General features: G+C 36.7%; 4 protein-coding genes across 4 annotated transcripts; 3 read left to right on the forward strand and 1 right to left on the reverse strand.

Annotated features, from left to right (window-relative positions):
* The first annotated feature begins 440 nt into the window (after positions 1–440).
* Positions 441–4,342, forward strand: LOC100262615 (G-type lectin S-receptor-like serine/threonine-protein kinase SD2-5). Its single transcript, XM_002277415.4, has 2 exons — positions 441–4,073; positions 4,175–4,342. Exon 1 carries the CDS (start codon positions 1,273–1,275, stop codon positions 4,054–4,056), a length of 2,784 nt encoding a protein of 927 aa, XP_002277451.2. The 5' UTR covers positions 441–1,272; the 3' UTR covers positions 4,057–4,073; positions 4,175–4,342.
* Positions 4,343–5,735: 1,393 nt separating this feature from the next.
* On the forward strand, positions 5,736–8,320 carry LOC100267773 (G-type lectin S-receptor-like serine/threonine-protein kinase At5g24080). The gene has a single exon (XM_002277393.4). The coding sequence runs from the start codon at positions 5,965–5,967 to the stop codon at positions 8,116–8,118; it is 2,154 nt and encodes a 717-aa protein (XP_002277429.1). The 5' UTR covers positions 5,736–5,964; the 3' UTR covers positions 8,119–8,320.
* Positions 8,321–11,605: 3,285 nt separating this feature from the next.
* On the forward strand, positions 11,606–14,418 carry LOC100245458 (G-type lectin S-receptor-like serine/threonine-protein kinase SD2-5). The gene has a single exon (XM_002277370.4). It carries the CDS (start codon positions 11,642–11,644, stop codon positions 14,189–14,191), a length of 2,550 nt encoding a protein of 849 aa, XP_002277406.2. The 5' UTR covers positions 11,606–11,641; the 3' UTR covers positions 14,192–14,418.
* A 1,212-nt stretch (positions 14,419–15,630) lies between these two features.
* On the reverse strand, positions 15,631–20,052 carry LOC100255689 (probable alpha,alpha-trehalose-phosphate synthase [UDP-forming] 7). Its single transcript, XM_003633207.4, has 4 exons — positions 19,873–20,052; positions 17,555–19,598; positions 17,069–17,342; positions 15,631–16,526 (listed from the first exon to the last, which is right to left on the reverse strand). Exons 2-4 carry the CDS (start codon positions 19,534–19,536, stop codon positions 16,215–16,217), a joined length of 2,568 nt encoding a protein of 855 aa, XP_003633255.1. The 5' UTR covers positions 19,537–19,598; positions 19,873–20,052; the 3' UTR covers positions 15,631–16,214.
* Positions 20,053–24,882: the final 4,830 nt, after the last annotated feature.

Consider the following 24,882-nt stretch of genomic DNA (forward strand, 5'->3'; position numbering starts at 1 on the left):
GGTTTGGGTTATCTAAGCTAATAGACACAGATGAGGGCCAAGTGCCTTCACAATGAGAGGAACTTCTAGGGTATCTTGCTCCAGAGTAATGGGAATAAAAAATCACAATGAAAGTTGTCATTTAAAGCTTTGGAGTTATCTTTCTTAGAATAGTTAGTGGAATGAAACTTTGGTTTGCACTCAGTTCGAATCTAGCTTAAATATGCTTAGAGTGTTGATGTTTGGAAAACTTGGATGGCATGCAAAATCTTGGAGAAATGCTGAGGATGATCAGGGTTGGAGATTGGTGTTTGCAGGATGACCATACCAGAAGACCACCCATGTCAGTTGCTGTGAAGGTTCTGGCTGGAGTAATGGAGGCGGAACCCACCATCAGGTATAATAAGTGTCACTCATGCACTAGTTCCTTTTTATAGCCACTGCTTGAGTTTCTACTCCTGTAGAAGTATCTGTTCTTCCTAATCCAAGATGAGAGAATGATCTTTTAAGGTAAAAAGAAAAGAAATTCTATCTATTCCTTCATCATTGAATTAAACCAAATGACAGTTATGATCTGATTTTGTTATATTTCCAGATTGTGATAGCAGTGTTCACTACAACCTCTTTTGAAATCAAATTATTGATCACATCATACTTACAAGTGCTTATTCAATTTTCTTATCAGCAAAGCTTGGTTCTTTTAATGAGATAAGAATAAATTAGACAGAAATCACTTGGTAGGAGGAATTGTGCTTGATCATTTGGACTTCATATGTATATGCAGGTCCAGTTGCTAACCTCTTGTTAAAGTGTCTTGAGGGTTGTGGCAGGTATGGGGAAGATTAGGTCCATATGGGTAGCAAATTTAGAACTTCAAAAGGAAGAAAAAGTAGGTCAATGGTCAATTTCCACCTAACGTAGCAGGGCTGACACCTTTAATTTAAATAATTTATTGAATCTTCCTAGCAATGCCTTACATTGACTGGGATCTTTATGCTCACCATTTCTCTCTCACCTTTCTTTTCTCTAATGAATCATCCACACATAAGAGCAGCAAGAGTTTACCCATGAAATGCATAGCTAGGTTTTGAACACTTCTGTCAAATACATATGATCCGCCTGCTTCATTTGCTTATTTTTTTTACTAGTATTATTTTCAGTGTATTCTTTTCCAAATCTTGTGTTGCAATAATTTCCCTCTTGAACCTTTCTGCCCTCTATAAGTTAAACCTGCAAGTATTCTGTTAGAAAAGAAGACAAATCGTAGTGAAAGTAGACTCCATTTTTTATATTATGGCTGTTCCCTTCTTGTATTTGATCTTTATCACTCTTACTAGTGCTTGCTTTGGAAGTTATTCAACCATCATATTCAATGGAAGTTATTCAACTTCAATGGCGGGGAGTGGTTTCTACCTTAATTCAAGCCTTTCTCCAACAGGGTACAACAAGAATTCAATCAATATGACCGCATGTCCTGGTGATTCATCAACAGTGAGAGTAGTCCCCTCAAGGCAGAACAGTGTTAGCTTTGTTCAAACCGTCATAAGCTCTTCACACAATACTGGTGGTGCTCCATACGTCACAGCCAATGGAAGCTCTGCACACAATACTGGTGGTGTTCCAACAGCTGTCATAACCAATGGAAGTTATTCAATTTCAATGGCGGGCAGTGCTTTCTACCTTAATTCAAGCCTTTCTCCAACATGGTACAACAACAATTCAATCAATATGACTATATATCCTGGTGATTCATCAACAGTGAGAGTAGTCCTCTCGAGGCAGGACAGTATTGGTTTTGTTTGTGGTTTCTACTGTATTGGAACCTGCAGCTCTTACTTGTTCTCAGTCGTAGTAGTTGGAGATAACACTTCCAGTTTGGTTTGGTCGGCAAATAGAGACTATCCAGTTAAAGAGGATGCGATCCTGGAACTGACAGGAGAAGAAGGGCTAGTGCTACAAGATTCAGATGGCACCAAGGTGTGGTCAACAAATATATCCGGTAACTCCATACTAGGAATGAATATTACAGAAGCAGGAAATCTTGTTCTCTTTGACAGTGAAGGAGCCATGGTCTGGCAGTCATTCGACCACCCTGTTGACTCATTGCTAGTTGGGCAGCGATTATATGAAGGTCAAAAACTGATCGCAAGTTCCTCTTCCACCAATTGGAGCCTTGGACCATACTATGCTACATTAACAGCTAAGGATGGCTTTGCTGTTTTTGTCCAAGATGATCAGGCCGAAACATTGATGTATTATCAGTTGGTGCCAGACAAAAAGCTAAGCAACAGTACTGGATCAAATTATGCAGAGCTTCAACAAGATGGGTTCCTAGTGAACATGGGAGCGTCTCAAGTAACATCTGGAAGAAATCCATATGAATTTCCACTTTATTCTACCATTGAATTCATAAAACTTGAGGGTGATGGGCATCTAAGGATACATCAACTAAGTAGCGGAAAGGGGTTCCAAACGATTGTCGATTTGATTACAGTTGATCTGGGTGTGTGCCAGCATCCTCTCATCTGTGGGGAATATGGGGTATGCAGAGAAGGGCAATGTAGCTGTCCTGAAGACCATGATGGGGTTCGGTACTTCCATGAAACTCAGTCTCAATTGCCTGATCATGGTTGCTCTAGAATAACTGCATTGTCATGCGGACCTTCACTGGACCAGCATCATCTAATGGAAATAAAAAATGCAACCTACTTCAGCGTTATTGATCTAGATGCTGCATCTCCAAATATCAAGGATATGGAAGAGTGCAAACAAGCCTGTCTGCAGAATTGTTCTTGTAGTGGGGCCTTTTTCAGGTACGAGAAGAATACTTCAGATGGGTATTGTTTCATGCCATCTAAAATCTTGTCGCTGAGAGAAGAGCATATCCCCCACAACAATTTCTCATCTGCTACATTCATTAAGGTACAGATTCCCTTTGACGCACCACCAAGAAATAAAAGAAATTTAGCAGCAATAGTAGCTGGATCTAGTGCAGGTGTCATTTTCATTATTTGTCTTGCAATTTTTATATACTTGGTGATGCTGCGGAAGAGTAATTCCAAAGAGGATGGAGGTTATATCGTTCAAGTCCATGTTCCAGGAATGCTTGTGAGGCTCCCATATGAAGACATAAGGTTGGCAACAGAAGATTTCAAGGAGAGACTTGGCCAGGGGGGATTCGGTTCTGTCTTCAAAGGAATGCTAGCAGATGGCACTAGAATTGCAGTAAAGCGGCTGGACAAAATGAGCCAAGGGATGAGAGAGTTCTTAGCAGAAGTTGAGACAATAGGGAGCATACACCATTTTAATCTTGTAAGGCTGATTGGATTTTGTGCTGAAAAATCAAACAGGCTTTTAGTTTATGAATATATGAGTAATGGATCTCTGGAAAATTGGATTTTCTATGATGGCCAGAGGCCTTGTCTTGATTGGCAAACCCGAAAGAAGATAGTACTTGACATAGCCAAAGGCCTGGCTTATCTTCATGAAGAATGCCGACAGAGAATAGTTCATCTGGACATAAAGCCGCAGAACATTCTCTTGGATGAAAATTTCAATGCCAAAGTTTCCGATTTTGGGTTATCTAAGCTAATAGACAGGGATGAGAACCAAGTCCATTCAAAAATGAGAGGAACTCCTGGGTATCTGGCTCCAGAGTTGAGGGACTCAAAAATCTCTGTGAAAGCTGACATTTATAGCTTTGGTATAGTCCTCCTCGAAATAGTTAGTGGAAGGAAAAATGTTGATCGCAATCATTCAGAATCCAGTTTTCATATGCTTAGATTGTTGCAGAAGAAGGCAGAGGAGGACCGCCTGATTGAGATTGTGGAAAATCGGAATCAGGACATGCAAAATCACGAAGAAGTGGTGAGGATGATAAGGATTGGGGCTTGGTGTTTGCAGGACGATCCAACCAGGAGGCCTTCCATGTCAGTTGTTGTGAAGGTTTTGGAGGGAGTACTGGAGGTGGAACCGAGCATCACCTTCAAGTTTTTTCATGCAATAACTCCTACTTCTGTGGCCAACAACTGTGTTTCTTCTGCAGTTGAAGCATCAGTTCTTTCTAATCCAAGATGAGAGTATGACTTCTTGAGGTAAGAAATGAAAGTATCCGTAGTTTACACCTCTGGAATTGGATTTTATGCAAACAAAATTGAAGAAATTTGCAATCTGATTTTCTTTTTCATGTTTCCAGTCTTTGTTATTGAAGCAAAAGATACTACCAGATTAGGACTAAGACCCAGCCAAGTTGAGCCGGGTATTGGATCTGATCATGTATTGGCCCTATCGGATATTTTGGATTGAGCTAAATTGTTGTAAAACCTAACGTTGTCTATTGAAGCTTGGCTTGATTATTTGTTTATTCATCTGTTTTTTTTTTCACTAAGTTTCATCGAGCTTTTGAAATGGCTATGCGTCATTCTTCACTGCTGTCTCTGATAAAATCAAATCGATGCCCTGTACTGACAAGAGCTTGTTCAATTCGCTTTCGTAACATGCTTTATATTCATCCTGATCATGAGTGTCTTCATAGTTAAGTTTCTCATCTGTCTTCATTACTGGAACTGGTGTTGCTTGAGCTTGACTATTAATAAATCAAGCTTGAAGTTTAAGCTTGAGCTTTGCTAATTTAAGGCAAACACGCTTGAATGAATTCCTTACTTGAAGGGGTCTGTTGTGTTCCCACCAACACAGTTTCCACCCCTCTTCGAAGGTATCAAGGAAATCAATCTAGAAAATGTGGATGAGCCCAAGATGGGCCATGCCTCCCTTAAACAAAAAAGGAAGCCTAACTAATCAAAGACATCGGTTAATCTTTGGCTGCCCACCCCTTCATCAGGCTCCTGCTAGTTGAATAAATTGGCCAAAGTGGAAGGTAGAAAATATGGCCTGAGAAGCTGTGTCCATGCAAGCCATGACCATATAGCCATCCTCCCAAGGAACATGAATGGTAGTCCATGTTCCACAATGCCTCTGTGACAGCTTTAACCCTTGATAGTTCCCGATCCTCCTAGTTTGGATTATCGCAAAAGTGTGCTCAATCCCATATATATGGGAGGTAAGGTCATTATGAAGTAACTCATTAGCAAGTCCTGTTGACTTCATCATCAAAAAAGGTGCACCAGAGGCATCACCGATCATGCAAATGAACTTGGGTGAACTTCTTACCGAGCTCAGGTCATTTTGCTCGCTAGCAACTTTCCTTTTAAGCAGCCCTAAATAACATATTTGCAATTTGAGAGTGAATCAGTGAGACAAGAACACTCGGTTGTAAGAAGTTGGCTGAGTATTCTGATTTTAGACAATCAATAGACCATCCTACAGTTAGACCCACAATTATCACAAAAGACCCCTTCGCCATTTCAACCTGGATCTTCCTGTTGGATGTCACTAAAAGGCTTTCCATGAAAGTGAAAGTTAGTTATGTTTGGGTTTTTCTGTGGAAATTAATGGAAATGTATTTTGGAGGAATCGTTGTTATGTAATGCAAATGGTCACAAATTTTAAAACCAGATCCATTTGTTTCTCACCTGTGGGCTGCTAGCTGTCGCTTAGCTGCCATAGATGGCAACAAGTTAGTCTTAAAAAAAGACTTTCTAGAGTCCGCGGAAAACACCTTTCCATGAGACTAATGCAAAGCATTTGGTAAGAGAAGTCCACGCTGGTGGTCTAAGATTTAATGGTGGTGGTGGCCAAGGGCCCCATACCTTTCCCTTCTTATCAAACCACTCCCAAAGGATACTCCAAAAGGAAGAAAGAATGCGCCTATGGTCAATTCCGACCCAAAGAAATGGGCCCAATGCCTTCATCCTCGATCAATCATGGAATCTTCCTACTATGTGCCTTGCATTGACTGGGATCATGGCTCATCAGTCTGGCCATCCCTTTTCCTCTACCTTGTTCCTCTGATCAATACCCCCATTCATCAAAGCAATAACAATTTCTAGTGAAATCCATTGGTTATGAGCACTTAGTCAAAGACACATGGCTTCCTGCATCATCCTCTTTCTTATCATTTTCAGTCTCTGCTTTGCCAAAACCTGTGTTGCAGCCACTGCAAATTCCTCATCTATAAGGGCCAGTTACATATACTATCTAGACTCAGGCCTTCCCTCAACATGGTATAACAACAATTCTGTCATTATGGATGGATGGCAGATGAGAGTGCTCCTTGTGTATCCCAAGGATCCTCGGTTTTACTGTGGATTCTTCTGCACTGGAACCTGTGAAAGCTACTTTTTTTCAGTCGTCCGAGTTGTGGGAGGCAATGCAAGTCTGATTTGGTCAGCGAATGGGCGTCGTCCCGTGCAAAAGAATGCCGTGGTGCAACTGACTAATGGAGGTCTATCACTCAGAGATTCAAATGGCACAAAAGTCTGGTCTAGTAATACAACTGGTAACTCCATAGTGGGAATGAACCTTACTGAAGCAGGAAAGTTGGTTCTCTTTAACAATGAAGGCACCGGGCTTTGGCAGTCTACTATCCAGAACCAAACCAACACAACATCGACAAACACAACATCACAAAACGATTATTGTAGCTCTGGGGATGGGTTATGCAGTGAAGGGCTATGTAGTTGTCCTGTGGGTGTTGATGGGATTGAATATTTCAAGCAGAACCAATCTCAATTCGCAGAAGTGGGTTGCTCTAGAATTAATCCTCTGTCCTGCAACTCTCCATTGGGTCAACAGCAACTTGTGGAAGTAAGAAATTTTACCTACTTGAGCATCAATGAGACGACTGAAGCATTTCCAAATATCAAGGATATGGAAGGGTGCAAACAAACCTGCTTGCAGAATTGTTCTTGTGGTGGAGCCTTTTTCAGGTATGATTCAGATGCTTCAGATGGATATTGTTTTATGCCCTCTAGAATTTTGGTAATAAGAGAAGGGCAAACGGCGAATTACACCTTCACGTCGACATCATTCATCAAGGTACAGATCCCCTCTCTTGCACCTAGTCCTTTTCCAACAGAACCAGAGATTGTGCCACCCCCGCGTCCAAAAGGAAACAATTTTGCAGCAATAGCAGCAGGATCTGGTGCTGGGGCTTTTTTGTTAGTCTGTTTTCTAATTTTTATACTGTCAATGAAATTGCGGAAGAGTAAGGAGGAGGAGGAGGAGGGTGGGGATGCTTATACCAATCAAGTTCAAGTTCCGGGAATGCCTGTGAGATTTTCATATGAAGATCTAAGGAGAGCAACCGAGGAATTCAAGGAGAGACTTGGCCGCGGGGGATTCGGGTCTGTCTTCAAAGGAATGCTACCAGACGGCACTAAGATTGCAGTCAAGAGGCTCGACAAAATGGGGCCAGGGATGAGGGAGTTCTTAGCGGAAGTTGAGACCATTGGAAGCATACACCATTTCAATCTTGTGAGACTGATTGGATTCTGTGCAGAGAAATCTAAGAGGCTTTTGGTTTATGAATACATGAGTAATGGCTCTTTGGATAACTGGATTTTCTATGGAAGCCAGGGGCCTTGTCTTGATTGGCAAACCAGAAAGAAGATTATACTAGACATAGCCAAAGGGTTGGCTTATCTTCATGAAGATTGCCGGCAAACAATAGTACATCTGGACATAAAGCCGCAGAACATTCTCCTGGATGAAAATTTCAATGCCAAAGTTTCTGATTTCGGGTTATCTAAGCTAATAGACAAAGATGAGAGCCAAGTGCTTATCACAATGAGAGGAACTCCTGGGTATCTTGCTCCAGAATGGCGGGAATCCAGAATCACAGTAAAAGTCGATATTTATAGCTTTGGAATTGTTCTTCTTGAGATAGTAACTGGAAGGAGAAATTTTGATCGGACACGAGCAGAGTCTAGTTCACATATACTTGGGCTATTGCAAAAGAAGGGAGAGGAGGAGAGACTACTTGACATTGTGGAAATTTTGGATGAGGACATGAACAATCGTGAAGAAGTGGAGAGGATGATAAAGATTGCAGCATGGTGTTTGCAGGATGATCACACAAGAAGGCCTCCCATGTCAGTAGTTGTGAAGGTTTTGGAGGGTGTTATGGAGGTGGACTCAAACATCATCTACAAGTTTGTCCATGCAATGGGCCCTCCTGCTGTAGTCAATGATCGGGTTTCTACTGCAGTAGAAGCATCTGTTCTTTCTAATCCAAGATGATCAAGACTTCTTGGGATAAAAAGGAAAGAAAGGTCTGTAATGTACTACCGCAGCATTGAATTTTGTGAAAAAACCAAATTGGTATGTAATTTTCAAGCACCTGAGCCTTGTTTTAGGTTCTTCAAGCTTTATCTGAAAATGTAATGAATTGGCTTGAGCTCTGTTGCAATCTTAATCCAGCTTGGTTCGTTGTTTCTTTTGAGTAGAAGTTTTTGAAGGGTCTTATAATGCCTGGCTTCCGTGTCAAATAATCTTCATTTCTGTCATTACAGATCACTTTTGTGTCCTTCATTCTTCATATCTGAGACTGAGAATAGAAAGCTAATTTACTTAGTGCTGGTATCCTGGCCTAAGCATTGGGTTCTGATTGTGTTCCTCCAATGATGTAGGTAGGTGGGAATTGGAATGGAAATAGGATGAGAATGGAGGAAAATCATAATGCCACATAGAAGAGAAGAATCAAAATCTTAGTAAAAATGGGATTTGGCTTCTATTAATGAATTTTTTTAATCTTGTGTGCATTCTAAAAAGTAATCCAAACATATTAATGGCATTCTCCATTCCAGCATTCCAGTTGTGACTGCAGGTTGCAATGCTTGCTAACAAATGAACATGCCCCTAAAGGTTAAACAAAAATCACTTGGTTGTATGAATCTTGCTGATTTTATTCCATTTCCAGATGAAACCAATTAACTATGACTGATGTTGGCCAAACAAACCAAGAAGGTATGAGCTCTAAGTTGGAGTGCCCTTAGTTCTTCATCCAAGAGTTCATAAAAGTGCCATCCCCTACTGCCATTTGACTCTGAGTTGAGGTGGTAGTTTTGGGTAAGCACCTCCATTCCCATGAAGCATTGTAGGGACAGTGGGATCATCAGTATTTCAGTAAGGGAAACGCTTCAAACAAGGAAACCCACATCCACAAGATACTGAAAAAGGCATTACTTTTTAAGGAGTATGGGAAATTTGCTAGTAGAGGATATTGTTGGGAAGTTTGGGTTAGGATAACACTTGTTGGATAGCACAATAAGACCAGGATACTTAACACCAGTGACGGATGGTGAACATGACAGGCACAACGACTGTATTTGACCGGCAGGGGCTACAACAACAACCCAACAAGTAAAGACAACACTGATAATCTAAGAATATATCAGCAATAACAATCCAAGAGAGTGGAGAGATTGTCATAATAGCTTTAACCAAAGATTGAAAAAAAGAATCTTCACATTCAAAGTTGAAGGAACCACCTACAAGAGCTTCACCTTCGTACCTTGATTTGCACAGCCCCTATTTTTCCTTCTCTTTTTCTCTCTTTCACAACCTCCCAAATTTGGTTTGGTTCTTATCTTCTCTAAAAAAAATACCCCAAAATGTTGCCTATATTTGGGATTAAGGAAGCCCAAAAGAACGGCCCAATATGTAGGCTTGAAACAACTTTTCAAATATTACTCCGTCACTAGGACGGTTTGTACACGGTATCGAGGTGTCTGCAATAAACAATATTTGATAGGAAAATTGTTTGTCATGTGCCTTATTTTGGATATGTTTGGTTACCGGAAAATGTTAAGGAAAGGAAAAAAAATGTAAAGAAAAATGATTTTTTTTAGTTTGGATGACATGAAAAATATGATGGAAAAAAAATACGAAGGAAAATATTAAAGAAAATATTGTAATATTTTCACTGCTATTTTCCTTAAAAAATAATAAGGAAAATATAAGAGAAAAAGAGAAAAAGAGCGGGGAAAAGGGGAGGAAAATTTTGGCGGGCTCTTGTTCGAGGCTTCATCTCTAACTTCCTCATCAATGGCTATGGCTTCTCACCGTCATCACCATTATCGCAAACAACAACCCAGAGAATCTCATGAACCACATCATCTTCAAGGGGTAAACCTCCGCCCTGAGCACCTTCTTCTCCGATTTAAACTCAAACAATGGGTTAGTAACCAAAGAAGCCAAAGAAGAGAAAAGAAATCCTAGGGTGCCTTTGCGGTTGACTAGGGTCTTTAGGGAAAGAAAATGAAAAATCGATTGAATCAAGCGTCCCTTTTCTCTGTATCTAAGGCCAGATGTCGTGGGAACGAAGCTACATTTGAGGAAAGAGGAAGCAGAGAGAGCAGAATCCATGTAAGGAAAACCCTCCAAAATGACGTCGCGGCCGTCGTGGGGGTCAACGAGCGCTAATCTGCGCCAACGGTGTAATCTAGTCCTCTCTCTTTCCCCTATCTTTCTATTTCTATCACTTTCTAAGAGAAGGTGAAGGAGCAGAGAGGCACAAGTAGACAGAGGGGCTTTCCTTTCCAACTTCTTCCACCATAGAAATCCACGGCCAAACATCATCATCATAATAATAAAAATAGATAAATAAATAAATGATGATGAATAATAATAGAAATAATAGTAATTTTCCATTTAGGAATATGGATATTTTTTGGAATACGAATTTTTTATATGGCCAGAGCATTGTAGAGGGAAACCATGAACTGTGATTATCCTGTATCGAAATGACCTTTGCACCCCTGCCCCACCCTCTCATACAGTCCATCGTCCATACTCCGGGGTACATCTTTCTCTCACTTGTACTCTTTCGCACATTACCCCCTTCCTTCATTTTTGGGATATTGTATATTATTACCTAGCTTTTTAATGAAGGTGAGTGGTGTAGATTTTGCTTACCCATTTTGCCATTGGATTAATGTAGTTTGTGATAATAGCAAGGTGTATAGAGGTCTTATAAAAAGTGTATCAATACAGTGTTAATTTGCAGTACAAGAGCATAAATGCAGTGTTAATTTACTGGAAATTTAGTTGCTTGCTTGTGATTTTTAGGATTATTGAATTTGGATTATCAAAGCATTGATTTTCACATAAATTCCTGTGAATAAGGAGCAATGTTTTGAGTTAGGATGTAGATTAGTTATATGTTTTTGCAATAGTTTTGTAAAACTGATTTTTAGAAAATAAGAACACAAAATTTATTTTATTATTCAACAAATTGATAACCATTTAAGACAAATTATTGATTTTGTTTTTTTTCCATTTTTTCTTGACTTTTTTTCGTGGTTAACCAAATAAAAGAAAATGAATTCTTTTTTTTTTTCCCTTGAATTTTCCATGGATAACAAAATAAGTGAAAAAAATTATATTCTTTTCCTTATCTTTTTCTTTCCTTCCATTTTTCCTCTCAATTTTCTTTCTCTCGCATTTTCCGGGAACAAACATAGCCTTTTAGTATTTGCGGAGAAATCATACAAGTCAAACGCGGCCCCTCTTTCAAATGATGAATGAACCCGGACACCACGGTCAAAAGCTGGAATGGTCCCACTCTTGGATAAGAGAATGAGATCTCACAGTAGAATAGAAATGAGTTTTAGACTTTGACACGTATGGCCCCAAGCAAAGTGGAAGTTTCTCTTAAATAATTTGGCCAGTCTCCAAAGAAGACTTTGACTCCCAATCTTTTATTCCCTTTAAACACTTACCAAAAATCAGTCAATCATGGAAATGGTTATGTAGAGAAAGTATGTACTCCAAATTAGGTATCATGGCCAGCATCTGTTGTCCTTTGGTCATCATCCTCATTCTGATCGGTAGTGTTGGTTTTGCCCAAAGTGATGCAAGCAAGAATGAAAGCAGTCCTGTATTCTACCTTAATTCAAGTGTCCCCTTAACATGGTACAACAACGACTCAATCAAGATCATGACTCCTGCGGATGGATCAAAAGTGAGAGTGGTCCTCTTGAGACAGCAGTCCATTAGTTTTGTGTGTGGATTCTACTGTGTTGAAGCCTGCAACTCCTACTTGTTCTCCATTGTTGCAGTTGGTGGTGGCAATTCAAGTGTGGTCTGGTCAGCAAATAGGAACTATCCGGTAAAAGAAAACGCAACACTGCAATTGACCGTAGATGGAGGGTTGGTGCTACAAGACTCGGATGGCACCCAGGTGTGGTCAACCAATGGGTCTGGTAACTCCATTCTTGGAATGAATCTTACAGAAGCAGGGAACCTGGTTCTCCTAGGCAACAAAGGAGCCTTAGCTTGGCAGTCTTTCGATCACCCTTCCGATGTGTTGCTCGTCAGGCAGTGCTTAAACGAGGGTCAAACACTGATTGCAAGCTCCTCCGGTGACATTTGGAACCAGGGACAATACTATGCCACCCTGACTTCAGATGCTGGCTTTGCTGTTTTTATTGATGCAGATCAGGCTAAACTATTGATGTATTATAAGTTGGTGCCAGACAACAGGTCAAGCAACAGTACTGGATTAAATTATGCAGAGCTTCAACAACATGGATTCCTAGTGAACCTGGGAACATCCCAAGTAACATCTGGAAGGAATTCATATGAACATTCCGCTCAATCCGACGTCAAATATATGAGACTCGATTTTGATGGGCATCTAAGAATATATCAGCACAGCGACACAACAGGATTGAGGGTGATTGTTGATTTGATCACAGAAGATCTGGGTGACTGCCAGTATCCTCTCAGATGTGGGGAATATGGTGTATGTAAGGCTGATCAATATTGTAGCTGTCCTGAAGGTGAAGACGGGGTTCAATATTTCCAAACAGATCATGGTTGCTCTAGAATTACGCCTTTGTCATGTGAACCTTCACTGCATCATCTCCTGGAAGTGAAGAATGCTACCTACTTCAACACTATTGATTCAGATGCCGCATATCCAGGAATCAAGGATATGGACATGTGCAAGCAAGCCTGTCTGCAAAATTGTTCTTGTGGTGGAGCATTTTTCAGGTATGAGAACAATGTTTCGGACGGGTATTGTTTTATGCCATCTAAAATCTTGTCCATAAGAGAAGGGCATATACCAAACTACAATTTCACATCGGCAACATTTATCAAGGTACAGATTAACTTTGTGGCACCAAGTCTTGTGCCAGCAGCAAAAACTACAAGAGAGAACTTCCCACCAACTCCGTCTTCAGGAGATGGAGCAAATATAGCAGCAATAGTAGTAGGAGCTAGTATAGTCCCTCTCATCACATTTTGCCTTGTAGTAGTTACAATCCTGGCGACACTGAGGAGGACTAGCACAGTGGAGGAAGGGGAAGACTATACTATCGATCAAGTTCCGGGAATGCCTGTGAAGTTTCTGTATGAAGACCTTCGTGTGGCAACAGAGGATTTTAAGGAGAGAGTTGGTAGTGGAGGCTTTGGGTCTGTGTTCAAAGGGTTGCTAGCAGATGGCACTAGGATTGCAGTGAAGAGGTTGGACAGAATCGAGCAGGGGATGAGAGAGTTCTTGGCAGAAGTTAAGACTATAGGAAGTCTACACCATTTTAACCTTGTAAGACTGATTGGATTCTGTGCAGAAAAATCGAACAGGCTTTTAGTTTTCGAATATATGTGCAATGGATCTTTGGATAACTGGATTTTCTATGGTTGCCAGAGACCTTGTCTAGATTGGGAAACCCGAAAGAGGATTATACTTGACATAGCCAAAGGGTTGGCTTATCTTCATGAAGAATGCAGACATAGAATAGTTCATCTAGATATCAAGCCGCAGAACATTCTCCTGGATGAAAACTTCAATGCTAAGGTCTCTGATTTTGGGCTGTCTGAACTTATAGGCAGAGATGAAAGCCAAGTTTTCACCACAATGAGAGGAACTCCTGGGTATCTTGCTCCAGAGTGGAGCCAACCAAAAGTCACTGTGAAAGTTGACATCTATAGCTTTGGAATTGTTCTTCTTGAGATAGTCACTGGAAGGAGAAATGTGGATTGCACCCGGGAAGAATCTAATTCACAAATGCTCAGGGTTCTGCAGAAGAAAGCCGAGGAAGAAAGACTAATTGAGATTGTGGAAAATTTGGAGGAAATGAAAGATCATGGAGAAGTGGTGAGGATGATAAGGATTGGAGCATGGTGTTTGCAGGATGATCCCACAAGAAGGCCTCCTATGTCTGTGGTTGTGAAGGTTTTAGAGGGAGTGATGGAGGTGGACTCAAACATCATCTACAAGTTCATCCATGCAATGACTTCAACTTCTCCATCTGATGATAAAGTTTGTACAGAACCAGAGGCATCTGTCCTATCCAATCCAAGATAAAACTCCCTCAACCTCATCAGGTGAGCGAGTTTGATTCTGGTTTTTGAGATATTTTGTACATGTCTTCATCTGTAATTATCCTTTTATAATGGAGTATAGTCTTACTCTGATTAGGTTTTATACTTTGTGGGAAAGACCTCTCATCCTTCTCTTGAACTTTACTATTATCGATATATATTTTATGATAAAAAAAAATAGAAGGGAAAGAACTCTTTTGTGCTTCTATACATCCAAAACCTGATTTTATGCATGTCAAATTCATTAAATCTGTAATAAGCTACTTAATTAGCTTCTGTCTCTTACTTGATTCAAAAGCAAGATAAACACATTAGCAGTCGAGACGGGAATTCGAGTTAAATCACTTGGTTGTAAGAGCAAAAAATCATGTAATACCGTTATCTATCAAAGCCCAGTTCCATAGTTTCAGAAAATTAGAATGCCAACATTGATTTTGTGGTGCTTTTGCCCTCTAAAAATTCACTACTCCTGGGGTGGGTTCATTACTTTGAAACATCCACATCCATTGACATACTAATCTAACACTCCTCACTATAGAGCCTGATGGGTAGCCAACACAGATACCTTTTCTGCCCTCCAATTTTAGGGTGAGTTTGGTATACGGGAATAGGAATGGAAATATGATGAGAATGGAGGAGAATCACAATACCAAGTGAAAGAAAATAATCAAAATCCTAACAAGAGTGGGATTTAATTTTCATACTAACGAATTTTTTATCCTTATTCCTATTCTAAAAAACAATCCAAACACAATAATAAATGATAATGGAATTGATTTCCAATTTCCATTATGTATTCCAACGTTCCAAACTGAAGTTTGAACATCTTTTTCTCTCATACTTTCTGTAGGACTCAAAGCATTCCATTCCTTCCTACAGCACAAGCATTTTACAAGTCCTAAGAAAAATGGGATTATAGAAAACCAATCTGCACCATACTTTGCCAAAAAAGGCTTTGAACAGAATTTAATAAGAGAAACTGGTTGCAAGAGATTTAGACATAACAATATCCCAGTAAGCAAGACAAGGAACCAAAAGTATTTTCATTGACAATGGAAGAGGAGAAAATGTCTGACAAAAATAATATTCAAAAGAACAGTATATCAAGCAAATGATACATGATTTTTAAGTAAAATACCTCGACCTTGTCACAAAAATGCTGAAGAAAAGGAAAGATGACACCATCTCCTCATTACCCATCCCATGTGGCTGATGCAGTGTCACGAAGGTGAATTGTAACCAAAGGTCTGGGGGGCCTTAGTTGCAATGATGCAGGAACAAGAATGCCATACCAATTCTCCATGAATAAACAATATAGCTCCTGTTTAAAAGTAGACAAATATCTGGTTTTCTCTAGTGTGCCCCCAGAGTAATGATCCTAACATATTTAAAACTAAAAAAAGAATAAAGAATGAACATTGATTTTCAGTTTGAATTTTGATTCATTCAAGATTTCAACCAGTTTCAACAATTTTCCTGTGTAAAATTACAAGTATTTGGATGAAAGTTTGAAAACTTTAAAAAAGTTGTTGATCACTTTTCACTTCAACCGGGATAAGAACTGATGTTGACCAAATTTTAATACTCAGATCATGAGCTGCCTCTGTTATTCCCACTGTATACTCCATGCCACCAGTATTTTTCACTGTCAGAATTGGGAAAGCAAAACAGTAGGCCTAAGAATCTCTTCCAACAGACTTTTCAGGTTCACTTCCTCTTCCACTTCTTCTAAATTTGCTTCATGGAGAACAAACTACAGTTCTTTCCCTTTTGTCAGAAACTAAATTATCAGGAAAAGTAAAAAAAAAAAAAAAAATTGAACTATAAAGGAAGAGAAAGAAAATAAATAAGAGCAAGGGAAGGGAACAAAGAACAGCAAAGGAAAAACTATAATAACCCTGTAACCTCACCCACCACCCCAGATGTGTAAAGCCTCCAACAACTCTAGAATTTATGTTCTGTTGAAGATTGGAATCCAACTTGTATAAGAAGAAACCTGACAGCCTTCAAGGGGAGACCTGAGTTTCTTCTTCAGAGGATGGTCCAGAATCAGAGGCTTCAGCAAGTGACTCAAGCATGCATATCACTTCGCTTGCGTCATCCAAATAATATTTAGCTTTGCTGGGCTTTTGCCCTACCGTGCATGCAAACAATGAAGTGTTGGCAGAAAGAATATTTGTTGACATTGCACTACCAATTATTTCAAACATGTCCTCATCAGATCTGTCATCTCCAATACAAAGCAAAAAATCAGCTTGTTTTCCATTTTCAGTCATTGTGGTGAAGATCTTTTCTGCAGCTAGGCCTTTGCTAACTCCCTGGAAAACATATCCAAACCTAGTTAAGTACTACATCAAATGGATCATCACATACTAGGGATTGATATCTCCCATAGATGGGGCAGAAAATATAGAGGGAAAGTGAACTCTTCACACAAAAAAAATAATTCTTTTTTAAAAAAAAAAAACCTAAATATTAGAGATTCCTTATCAGAAACTATGCTGGCCATCATAATCATTATGACAAAGAAAGATGAACGTTTTCAAACAGGTCCCCCAAAAAGGAAAAAGAAAAAAGGAAAGAAAGAAATTTGAATATCCATACCAATCTGGAAGTTGGAAACAGATAAAGAAAATGAGATTTGAAAATCAGTTGCTTAGAATTGAGATTTCGGAGGGAAAAGACCATTAGGAACAAGTATTGGAAATAATTTGGATTTAAGAATAACTTTATGTGTGTGTGTGTATCTTTTTATTACATATTTATGCAAATGTATCAAACTTCATTTAGATCAGAATTATTTCTACTTTTTCTTTTTCAGAGTCGAATTATGGATGAAATTGAAATGCACGATATGTACCTGAGGCTTAACTTCTACAATAAAATGACCACTTTTGACAGCAACAGGTTCATTTGCTAATACACTCTCTAGATGATCCAACATTTCCTTTGCCTGAGAGGATCCAAAGCCTGGGTCCGCATCCCCATATTGCCAAACCAGAGCACTCTCTTTACTTTCAATGGAAGACCCATCAGTAGTCTCAGTGTACAACTTCATCACAGGTTCAGCAATTTGCTTCCACCCAAAATCAGAACTCTGACCACAGGTTTCCCATTCTTTATCTTGTGACCACCTGAGGTATTGCATAAAGAAAATATATGAAACCCAATAGTTGCATAATGAAGCAAATAAACTTCTCATTTGGAAACCTCCTATTATTAGATATTATAGGAAAATAGTAGGACAATGAACCCCTCAATTTAGGACTGTACAAAAGCAAACAGTAATTTAAATGATGTTGCCTAGAAAGTGGCCAGAGACAGAAAGAGAAGAAAGAACACATACCTTAAGAAGTAACCATGTTCTGCTGCAAGTCCAAGCTTCCTGCAGGGGGAAAACCACTGGCTTAAGTTATCCCTTCCTCTTCCACTGACAATAAAAACTGTATTTTTCTTGTCCCAGCAAAGTGTGTTTAGAATTGAAATAACCTCCTGACTTGGAGCCTTGTTGATGGAATTTTGGGGCATCACAGTGCCATCATAGTCCAACAGTATGGCCCTACTCTTAGCCCTACAGTAGGCCGAAACAATAGCCTCCATTGAAAGCTTTCTAAAATTAGGATCAAGTGCTACAACTCTGAACCCAAAACTTAAACCAATTCCCCAGCATCTTCTCCTAAAGTGCTCTGAGCAGGTTCTCTCCATATCTTGCAAGAAGCTTCGTGACCAATAAGCCACATCATGGGTGCTAACATACCGAAAATGCTTCTCATGTCGCAGGAGTTGCTCTGATTGAGACATTGAAATAGCTTCATTCATTGCCTCAGCAGTTGCTTCGACATTCCATGGATTCACACGGATAGCCCCACTAAGTGAAGGAGAGCATCCAATAAATTCTGATAGCACTAGCATGCTCTTCTTGGGCCCACTCAAATCCGAACTTGATTCAGAATCATCTGTTCCTTGTCTACAAACAATGTATTCATACGGAGTAAGGTTCATCCCATCCCTGACAGCCGTGACAACAACACACGCAGCAATACTGTAATAGGCAATTCTCTCACTGATTGAAACTGGTCTGTCAACAAAAACTATTGGTTCATACCCGGGCTCCCCAAATTCTTCATTGATTCTTCTGCAGCTTTCCCTTATTTCAGCTTGTATTTCCTCTAAATCTGCTCCTTTACCTCTTGCAGGGTTTGCAATCTGAACCAACACGGCCTTTCCTTGCCACTTTGAGTGTTGCTGAAGCAACTGTTCCATTGCCAATAGCTTCAAATTAATACCTTTAAAAATGTCCATATCATCAACACCAAGCAACACCGTTTTCCCTTCAAACTGCTGCTTGAGCTCTCCTACCTTCTTCTGCTTGTCTGCAAGCTTCATCACTGAAGCAATCCGGCCCATATGAATCCCAACAGGCATAATCTTGATCCCCACAGTCCTTCCATAATATTCCAACCCTATATAGCCCCTCTTTGACTGATACTCCAAACCCAACATCCGACTGCAACAAGAAAGGAAATGCCGAGCATAATCAAATGTGTGGAAACCAATAAGGTCTGAGTTAAGCAAAGCCTTAAGAATTTCTTCTCTGACAGGAAGAGTCCTGTAGATCTCTGAAGATGGAAATGGACTATGAAGAAAAAAACCCATTCTTAACTGGTTAAAGTGCCTCCTCAAGAAAGTTGGCAATACCATCAAATGGTAATCATGAATCCAAACATAATCATCATCTGGGTTTATCACCTCAATAACCTTTTGTGAGAATAACTTATTTGCCAACACATATGCTTCCCACATAGACCGATCAAACCGACCTCCATGATCAGCTGAAAATGGCAACATGTAATGGAAAAGCGGCCATAACAACTTCTTGCAGAATCCATGATAGAATTTCTCTAAAACATCATGAGGCAGAAAAGTAGGGACACATTTGAATGTCTCCAACAGAATCTGGGATACTTCCTCTTGTTCCTCCAAGTCAACATCAACCCTCAATGACCCAACATACAGAACTTCCATGTCTTCTGGCAAACCCTCCTTAAGTTGCAGAAGCAATGAGTCTTCATTCCAACTAAAAACCCAGCCTCTATCATCTGCTCTTCGGTTAGCTTTCACAGGCAACTGGTTTGCCACTATAATCAACCGATCTTGAGCAACTGAAGAGGGGTTATCAGACGACACACTATTAGCCTGATCATCATCAAGTTCATACACATTGCCCGGAACCGTCATTACCCTCGGAAGCCGCTTCCGTTCTCGACCGATTGCCGGAAAATTCCCAGTAGCTAAATCTAAAAGATTGGTATACGATCTTGACATCATTTTTACACCAGCCTCAAAAGCCCAAGATTCTTTTTCTTTTTAAATGGACAATTTCACCCAATCTGCAGAACCACAAAACAATCAAAACCCTAACCCTAGACATCACAATCAGATCCAAGAAACCTACAACATTGATAGACTACACAATGCAATGAAAATCAGACAAAACCACTGCACAACCTCAAAATCAAAATGACACCCACTAATTGTAATTATAAAACCAACTGATCCACTCAACACCCAGATTCTATCATCTATAAAAGAAAAAAACCAGATTTGATGGAATTCAAATCAACAGAAATGAAAAATGTGAAGGAATTGGAAATTGAAACTCACCTCTGTTTCTGAATCAATGAACAATTGAATCTTCTCTTGTTAAAGCTTTGATCTTTAGAGTCAAATGCATGTCAATTCTTGGGCTGGTAAATTTGTAGAACAAAAAAAAAAAAAAAACCATTTAGGGTTCGTTCTTTATATAAACATAAAATCATCTCTCAATTTGTACTAGGAAAGTCAGGGATGAATATTCAGAGAATAATATTATTCATATTAATTAGGTAAATTAATTAAAAAATATTATTTTTCTAATTTGAAACGTGGCAAAATGAAGGATGTGATAACATTACCTCCTGACACGGTGGGATTGCTCTGCAAACCAAAATAAAATCAAAAATTTAATTTAAAAATTAAAAATTAAAAATAATACCTTTACCATCATTTAAAAATCATGTTTAAAAATTTTAAAATCTGAAATTGTAAAATGAAAAAAAAAAAAAAAGAAGTTTATATCATAATTTAATTTTAAAAAATTTTAAAATCATTACCTATATCGATTTTATAATTTTAAAAATAAAAAATAAAAAATAGATCAATCAAAACAATTATTTTCTTTTAATTTTTAGATAAGTCATTCACATATTTTTGTTGTCATGGATAATGTAAAATATAATAAATTTTAATTTTTAAATTTTTAAATACACATGTGTTTAATTATTTAATTTCAAATAATTAAATTTTTTTTTTTTGTTTTTTTATATAATTATAGGGTTGTTTTGGTGTTTACTACAAGTATAGACAATATCTTATATTTTATTTTTATTTTTAAAATCTTAATTATTTAATTAAATACTAATGTAATCCAAAATGAAAGCATTTTCCAGGGTGTTGCGGTGGGTGAGCGAATCAATGCCTTATAAGAAAGAGGATAAGGCAGTGCCAGCGGGCTTTGCACAAGTGCCAACTGGCGCCACGCGGTGAACAGCACGCGCGTGCACGTTCTATCTGAGAATCTGCCACGTGACACATCGGAGTACGGATCCAGAGAGGCTAACCGCGTCAACCCTCGGGAGGCGTGTGTACGGAAGGACCAATCAGGAGTTGCTGCCTGGGTAGGGCCAGTTGGTATTGTCAGCTTGTGGATGAAACGTGGACCAATGGCAGACAGGGCTGCGGATAAGCCGCGAGTCCAGCAGATCACTGGTTGTGGGGCTTCTCAGCTTCCTACCCTCTACTTTTCGGCAAAATATCTACCATACTCCACGTGCTTTCTACTCCATGAATGTTCCACCCTCTACCCACATTTTTCTTTTTCTTTTTCTTTTTTGTTTTTTTTTTTTCAAATCTATCAAAGACATTTTTTTTCAAAATTGTCACACCAGAAAAACGTTGTTGGATGTTAATTTCAAAAACCCAATATTATTATTATAAAAAATTTATTAAATATGAATAATCTTTTTCATAATTCAAAATATAATTTTATAAGAAAATATTATTAAATAAAATTAATCAAATCAACATAAAACTTCTTATCATTTAACTTATAAAAATAAAATAAAACCTTTAATTCAAAACCATAAGTATACATCTTAATCATGCGTTTTAAAATCATAAGGATCTTTTTGGGTTTATAACAAATAATATTTATATAGTTAAAGACAAGTCGAGAGAAAATTTCGAACGTTATATAAATATACATTTTTCTTAATTCTATAGACCTATGTTTTAAAATCGTAAGGGTTTGGATTCAATATATGGATAATATCTATACAACTAGGTACATATAAATACAAATATATTATCATTATTATTATTGACTTTCTAAGTTTGGAGATGAATCTATTTAAAGAAATATTTTAATCTAAAAAAAATTAATACCTTCAAATCATCCAATAATGGAATTTTTTTTTATATATTTCATTATCCATAAAAAAAATTGAAACAAAAAATAAAAAGGATAAACTTTCCTTTAATTAATGAAAATAAATGGGAGAAAAATAAAATGAGTATGTAAATAACCTTACAATCAATATTTCCATAAGAAATATTTTAAAATTAATTTGACTTTAATCAATAATTAAAATTGGATCTACAATAAGAAGTAAAAACAATGGTTACTCTAAATTGCCATATTTACCTCACAAAATTCATACATGTATCACATTTATGATACATGTAATAGCCAATATCATTAAAACCACTTATTTATATTCAAAAATATCAAATATTTTAAACTATATATTATGTCATTCAACCTCATTTTCTATTAAAAAGATAATAAATTCGTATGGATGAAATAAAATTCCCAACATTTATTTCATCATCCATAATTTTAATATTGAAAAAATTCAATGTAACCATAAAAATAAAAGTAGAAAACAAAATAATCCAAATTATTAACTAAGACTACATTTGGTTCCAAAAAGTATTAAGAAAGGGAAAAATGTGTTAAGAGAATAATTTTTTTTATATTTAATTTCACTATAAAAAAAATCAAATATAATTTAAATCAGTCAAATCTTTATATTAGGAGTGTAAATGAATTGAACCAATATAGTCAATTTATATATAATAAAAACCGAACGGGCTAAATTTGAAATGAAAAACTGAACCAAATCAAGTTTTTTAAAGTCGGTTTGATTTAGTTTTTGTGTATAAGTTTTGTCTCAACTTAATACCCTTTTTTTTATCCTTAGCCCAATTTTAGATTTGTTTATATTTCAAACCCAAAACCTACTAATTTGAGTTTATATTATTTTTTAAATCTAATTTGGTTTTATATTAATTCACATCAACTTAAATTTGATGTTAAAAGTACATTACATGCATTTAAAATTAATATGATTATAATATAAAACAATGACTTACTTTAATAGAATCTAATATAAAAAAATACTTATTAAATATTAAACAATTATATATAAGTTTTGAAATGTAGATTTGATTCAATTTATATCGATTAGGAAATAAGAAAATTGAAAACCGAATCAACCCACTTAATGGCGCGGCTCGCTTTTTATTTATTTATGAAAATTTCGATTTTTTGAAAAAGACTTGGAGTCGTCACTTATTTTTATTTTATTTTTAAAAGGAAAAACAAAATAAGAAAGAAAAACCTTAAGTATGACTCCCGAAGAAAAAACAAGTCTGTGAAAAACCAAAGTCGGATTCGGAGTTAGGTTATCTATTGGGAAGGTACGGTGGTAAGTCATAGCACCCCTCTAAACCCTATAATAAGGTTTTTACTAAATAAGATAAAACAAGTGTGACAATTGATAAAGAAATCAATGGATACTACTGAAATGATCAAATAATAAAACGAATCACGGATAAAAATAAGCAAAGTGGGAGTGAGATCATATCTTAGCAGCAAGTAATAGTGCATCATCATAGAAACAAAGTTAGTTCAAGTACAAAATTATCACATGCATATCAAATAGCAAGGCAAAGATCAGATAATATTCATTAAGCATAACAATGGACAATCAGAAAAGAATACTCATATGTAGGGCCCCACCAAAGCCCAATTAATTTTGCATGAATTAATCCCACAAATTCCATTATTTTGGAATTATGAAAATTGTTTTCATGCTTATTAAAAATCAAGGAAAACAGAAAATCATTTTAAAATCAAGGAAAACTTGCGAAAGTGCTTACCTGAAAGGAAATGTAGCAAGTTTATTTAAAAATTAGATTTTTAGTGACTTAAAACCCTAATGACGGATAAAAAATGGTAAAATTAAAAAATATTTGAAAACTGAAGTGGAATTAAAATTATTTGAAAGAAAACTAGAGTTTTGAAAATTATTTGAAAATTGAAATCTTAAAAAATGGAATTTAAAAAAAATGAAAATGGGAGTTTTGAAAATTAAATTTGAAAATTGGAATTTTGGAAAATTATTTGAAAATGAGAGTTTTGAAAATTAAATTTGAAAATTGGAATTTTGGAAAATTATTTGAAAATGAAAGTTTTGAAATTTGGAATTTTGAAGAATTGTTTGAGAATGGAATTTTGGAAAATTAAATTTGAAATTTGGAATTTTGAAAAATTATTTGAAGAAAGAAATTTTGGAGAATTATTTGAGAATGGTATTTCTTAAGAATTAAATTTGAAAATTGGAATTTTGGAAAATTACTTGAAAATTGAAGTTTTGAAAATTAGATTTGAAAATCGGAATTTTGGAAAATTATTTGAAAATAGAAGTTTTGAAAATTATAATTTTAAAGAGTTATTTGAGAATTAGATTTCTTAAAAATTAAATTTGAAAATTCGAATTTTGAAAAATTATTTGAGAATGGAAGTTTTGAAAATTGGAATTTTGAAGAATTGCTTGAGAATTGGATTTCTTAAAAAATTAAATTTGAAAATTGGAATTTTGAAAATTAAATTTGAGAATCGGAGTTTTGAAAATTCTTTGAAAATTGGAGTTGTGAAAATTATTAGAAAATTGAAGTTTGGAAAATTATTCGAAAATTGGAGTTTTGAAAATTGGAGTTTCGAAAATTATTTGAAAATTGAAGTTTTGGAAATTATTTGAAATTTGAAATTTTGAAGATTAAATTTGGAAATTAGAGTTTTGAAAATTACTTGGAAAATAGAGTTGTGAAAATTATTTGAAAAATAGAGTTTTGAAAATTGAAATTTTGAAGATTAAATCTAAAAATTGAAGTTTTGAAAATTGAAATTTTGAATATTAAATTTGGAAATTTAAGTTTTGAAAATTATTCGAAAATTAGAGTTTTGAAAATTACTTGGAAATTAGAGTTTTTCGAAAATTAAATCTAAAAATTGGAATTTTGAAAATTGGAGTTTCAAAAATAAAATTTGAAAGAAACTGGAGTTTTGAAAATTATTTTAGAATTGGAGTTTTGAAAATTATTTGAAAATGAAAGCTTTGAAAATTAAACTTGAAAAATGGAGTTTTGAATATTAAATTTGAAAAAAAAAATTGAAATCTTGAAAATTATTTGGAAATTGGAGTTTTGAAAATTAAAGTTTTGAAGGATTAAGAATATGGCACTATGTCTTTGAGTGGTGCACGGGGAAATGGTCACGCATGGTCATGCAGA

Source organism: Vitis vinifera, chromosome 12 (assembly GCF_030704535.1).
Source record: "Vitis vinifera cultivar Pinot Noir 40024 chromosome 12, ASM3070453v1".
Lineage (NCBI taxonomy): Eukaryota > Viridiplantae > Streptophyta > Magnoliopsida > Vitales > Vitaceae > Vitis > Vitis vinifera.